Consider the following 5,180-nt stretch of genomic DNA (forward strand, 5'->3'; position numbering starts at 1 on the left):
GAGGCACCGAGGAAGGAGGGTGGGGGCGGACGGGGATGCAGAGCGCGCCCCACGCACGGCAAGGGACCGAGGCCACCCCGGGAGGCGAGGTCTGCCGATGGCGCAGCCGTCTGGAGATGCTGTGGGTCGGAGAGGAAAAGGAAAGTCAGCCAGGGACCTTCACCCCTTCCCTGCCTGCGTGGGAAGCCCTCGCTAAGTCCATCGCCAGGCAGGGAGCAGGCGAGGCACGTGAAACTCCCGCCGGAGAGGAAAGCAGCACGATGTCTCTTTTCTCTCTCTCTCTCTCTTTTTTTTTTTGTTTTGTTTTGTGTTTTGTTAAAATCACTTTTTACCCTGCAGGGCTGTGGTTGAGAGCCGAGGGGAGGGAAGGGAAAGCCTCAGTGCTGCCCCCGTAAAAGCCAGGGAATTTTAAATGACAGTTTCCTCCTCCTGTCTGCAATGCAGATAGCTCTGCATCGGGAACATCTAGATTTAGGGTGCTGTTATAGTCGTGACTCCCTGCTTCATCCCTCCCTTGCCAGATTTGGCACTGCCATATTTCAACAAGTAGCATGTCAGGATATCCCACTGCTGTGTTCCTGGTGCTCTTTCGCTGCCGTCTCAGCAGCTTCCCAGCACCGGGACTCGGCTGAGATAAAGGCAGCGTCACTGCATCCCACAGTGGTGACACGGGCTCCAGCTCTGCACACTCACCTCTCCTTATTCCTGCAGCACCCGGCCCTAGAGCTCAGGGCAGCAGAGCGCTGTTGGGGGTCAGAGTGTAGAACTAGCACATGGAGTTAAAGCACACAATTCTGAATTAATTGCTCAGGTTATAAAGCCATAGAAAAAGGAATATTAGAAAATATTAAGAGTTATTTTCAGTTTGCTCAGACCTATACTTTATACAGGCTCATGACTAAGAAGATCAAGTGCCAGCCCCTTGAGGGAAAGCCTTTCAGATATAGAGCAAACCACTGCAAATGTGGTTGGCAAAATGCTCACCACTGATATTTAGGTACTGCTCTGCAGCATTTGTTATCAGTGATGTTCTTAAAGGCAGAACACACACCCAGGTGCCTCCCTCTGCAGAGGAAGTCATTACTGAGAAGCTGATTTCTGCAAGCGGCAGAGATTTCTGGAAGGACCGATTCCAGCCCGGGAAACTGGCAAACCGTCCGCAGTCGCAGATGTCAACTACTCGCATTTTGTGGGTGGATTTAATTAAGGGCTTCACTCAAAACATAAAATATTAATCTGCTCACGTGCTTCAGGGTATTAACTTAATAGGGGTCAGGACTTGAGATTAGGAAGCAATCTGTGCCCCCAAAATCATGCTTTCAGATAACATGCTTATTTCCCTTTTTTTCTAAAGCATCAATGTTTGACAGCACTGAGGGTAGGGGACCCCATATCTGAAGGGCCACTGTGCCACCACTCCTTTGCCTCTTTCTCAGAAAGCTCCATCCAGCCTGGCCCAAGGATGGAGTCCCTCCCTGAAGCAGTCCTGATCAAAATCCTGGCTTCCATACCTGCAGTGGATTTGGTGCTGGCGTGCCGCCTGGTGTGCTGCCAGTGGAAGAACCTGGTCGATGGAGCCGCACTTTGGATCCTGAAGTGTCACCAGGAAGGCCTCACTGGAGCAGAGTCACAGGAGAATGCAGAGAACTGGCAAAACTTCTACTTCCTGAGTAAGAAAAGGAAGAATCTCATCAAGAACCCATGTGGTGAAGGTGAGAGACAAGCGTTAACAAGCCCCAAGATTTCATGGAGATGACCAGTCACTGGGAATGGGGCATCTCCAGTCTCTGAAAAAAAGATTTTAGTTGCCATCAGATTGCAGCATTTTCTTCTTGCCTGAGGGAAATGACTTGATGCATGCAGTCAAATCATTTAATGGGCATGAAGGCCTTTGATAATCACCCTTTCCAAAGGGCTGTATTTGACATCAACTTTATATAAGCCCCTGCAGGGATCAGAATCACATTTGAGAGACAAAAATGTCCTTTGAAGAACCCCTGTCCAGTGCAGTAATGGTAGTGGCATCCGGGTTTTGAGATTGCTTCTTGCCAAACCATGACAGGAAAGATCAAGCCTTTCCCCACTCAGGAGCTAGCCTGCCCTTAGCTCACCAGGCACTTCAGGCTTCCCTCCTGGAAGCAGATCAGGCAAATCTTGTTTGTACCCTCCTTACTACAGCCCATGTTACAGAGCTGTGCACAGACCCCATTATTCTGATAACCTATGAGCTTCGCTTGCCAGATGTCTACAAGATGCTTAGCAATAAGCAGCACTAACCAAGCCTCATAACCCAAGCAGCAACAAATACATTTCACACATCATAGACCAAAGCAATATCAACACAGCTTCTCCATTTTGTTTACAGATTATTTTTCTGCAAGCTTTTCCAACATCCACCTTCCCTCTGGCTAAGACCAGAAAAGCCCAATGTTTAGGGCCATACTGCTTCTAGAAATACCACTTAGCAATTTAAAAAATTCAGAAATAAAGCAATCGGCATATCTCCCCAGGCTACTCCTATGTTATGACACTGGAAGTGCTGACATGCAGTTCAAAATACCTAAATAACTTCACTCGAGTAGTTTCTTAAATTAACCCACACATACATAGCCGTTTTGGTGGGGAATGTTAAAGTGTGTTAAGTTTTTTGCCTGGCCTCTACTTAAACATCGCCATAGTCTACATACAAGCTCCGCGCTGCATCGAACAGCACAGCTTTCACAAGCCAGAGAAAGGTTCCCGTGGGAGGCGGTGAGGTTCCCCAGGCCCACGGAAACTAAAGACTCATCCGAGTCTCTTTTCTGCCATTTGCAGAAGACTTGCAGCACTGGGGAGAAATAGAGAATGGAGGTGATGGCTGGAAAGTTGAAGAGCTCCCTGGGGACTTTGGAAAAGAATTTCCTAGTGAAGAAGTCCATAAATACTTTGTTACATCTTATGAGTAAGGCTGCTTTCTTCTCTTCTTCAGGGAAGGGGACATTTTTGGTTCCCCCAATCCCAGGAGAGACTGTGATACCAATTAACATCTTGTGCTTCAGGTGGTGTCGAAAGACTCAGGTCATTGACCTTAGGGCTGAGGGCTACTGGGAAGAGCTGATGGATACAACCCAGCCTAAAGTTGTGGTAAAAGACTGGTAAGTAGCAAGGATGCCTCAGAGGAAAGGCAGAGTCAAGAAAGAGAAGGAAGGGCGGGGAGGGCATATACCTGCACTGGGCTTTAAAACCTCAGCTGCCAGGATCCCCTAGATGTGGGACAGGGCTGAGTCTTGGCTTACAGTGCCACAGGCAGCTCCCACAAGCTTCACATTGTTGGTGCATATGGCCTCTAAAGACCAGGTTCTTGTTGTGAATGAGGGGAAGTGGTGGGTTGGGGTCAAAACCATTACAGATTCCCACCTCAAACCAAGGCCCCAGTAACCTGATGAGATTGGTAGAGCCTACGTTCAGCAAGATGCAGTTGCTTGCTCTGGCTCTTTGCAGAGTTCACGCAAGTAAGGCTAGCGGCTTGGATCTCCTTGCAGGTATGCAGGACGCAGTGATGCCGGCTGCCTCTATGAGCTCTGTGTGAAGCTGCTCTCAGAGAATGAGGATGTTCTGGCTGAGTACAAAAGTGAGACTATTGCCATCCCACAAGACAACGATGCCAACTGGACTGAGGTGAGTTACAGCTGTGGGCGCAGTAGGTGACACCCAACCTGCATGAATCGGGAATATTTTCAAGCAGAGAAGCAGGAGAGTTCTCCTGTAGAAGGAGGAGGCTCTGTCATGTGTTCTGTGGAACCATGACCCTGTGATTGAACAAAGGGATTATACCGGAGGCTACCTAACATAAAACTTGCTGAGCCACCACTGCAGGTGCAAGGTAGAGGAGAGGCCCAACCAGGAGAGGTTCAATGGCCTCTGAATAACAATGGGATCAAAGCTTCTACTAGCAGTTCCCACTGTTAAGTGTCCTTATTGTTACCCAACCTGGTAGGTGTCACTTGGGCAGGTGGGGTTGAAGGCTCTGTGCACTAAAGAAGAGTAGGTTCATGGTGGTTTGACATTTACCAACAACCATTTTGTTTCTTGTCCCAAAGATCTCCCACACCTTTTCCAACTATGGCCCCGGGGTCCGCTTTGTCCGCTTTGAACATGGTGGCCAGGACACACTATTCTGGAAGGGATGGTACGGTGTACGTGTCACCAACAGCAGCGTGATGGTGGAGCCATAGCCATGCTGAACTGGGCCTGCATGCTGGAGCTGACTTCCCTCAGGGCATCCCATGATTTCTGCATGGTGCTGCTTCCAGGCTGTAGAGCACACAACCTTTCTGCCTATGTGCGTGCCATGCCAGGGGCCAGCATCCATCTTTCCTCAAGAGGACTATGCAAAGAATGTGAATAGATTTGTGAATGCACCACATAGAGACTCTGCCTCACCGCTTGCACTGATGTTCTCAGTCAGACATGAGATCACCTAAAAGGCCTGCAGACCTTACTTCTCTCCCAAGCTGCTAACCTCTAGCACCCAGCCCAAGCTAGACACTCCTCCTTCCCACTTCCCAGACTTGGGCACCCCTTAACTTTAAGAGGTACTTTGGGCATATTTTCTGAAAGTTAAAGAGCAGGAAAAAAAAAGAAGAAACAAAAGCATAGACCTTGTGTCTGAAAACAGACCAGGGAAACCCAGAGCCCTGTCACATCTCTGTCACCAATTGCTTCCATGACCTGCAGTGAGAATCTTAGCTTCTCCCATTTATAAACCATAGACCACCATATGCTATTCCAAGTCCCCAGTTTAATTTTTAGCGATAATGCAAAGCAATAGGGATTGGATCCTTTTCTCTTACACTGTCCCCAGCATCCATTTATCAAGGAAGGTGTCGGGAACCAAAACCTCTCCGGTATCCAACCCTGAGCCTTCATTTGGCTCCCTCAGACAGACAGCAACTGAGAGCAATTGCTGGGAGAGAGACACAGTGAGGACTTAGGGAAATGGGTTAGAAGCAATCTGGGGAGGGGGTCCAGGAACAAATGAAAACAAACTCATCTACCCCTTCCTGGCCTCTGCATGCTTCAATGCAACAAGCACCCTGGTCATCCTTGGCAGGCAGGAGATAGTCTTCACACAGAAAGCTGTTGTTAGCCCCACTTGATCTCAGTTCTTCCTGCCTACTAACAGTGTCTGCAAAAAGTAC

General features: G+C 48.8%; 1 protein-coding gene across 1 annotated transcript; it reads left to right on the forward strand.

Moving 5' to 3' along the window:
• Positions 1 to 1,438: 1,438 nt before the first annotated feature.
• On the forward strand, positions 1,439 to 4,228 carry FBXO2 (F-box protein 2). Its single transcript, XM_010294715.1, has 5 exons — positions 1,439 to 1,712; positions 2,815 to 2,941; positions 3,039 to 3,134; positions 3,522 to 3,657; positions 4,080 to 4,228. Exons 1-5 carry the CDS (start codon positions 1,463 to 1,465, stop codon positions 4,212 to 4,214), a joined length of 744 nt encoding a protein of 247 aa, XP_010293017.1. The 5' UTR covers positions 1,439 to 1,462; the 3' UTR covers positions 4,215 to 4,228.
• The last annotated feature ends 952 nt before the right edge of the window (positions 4,229 to 5,180 follow it).

The sequence above is a fragment of the Phaethon lepturus genome, unplaced genomic scaffold, assembly GCF_000687285.1.
Source record: "Phaethon lepturus isolate BGI_N335 unplaced genomic scaffold, ASM68728v1 scaffold2809, whole genome shotgun sequence".
In the NCBI taxonomy this organism is placed as follows: domain Eukaryota; kingdom Metazoa; phylum Chordata; class Aves; order Phaethontiformes; family Phaethontidae; genus Phaethon; species Phaethon lepturus.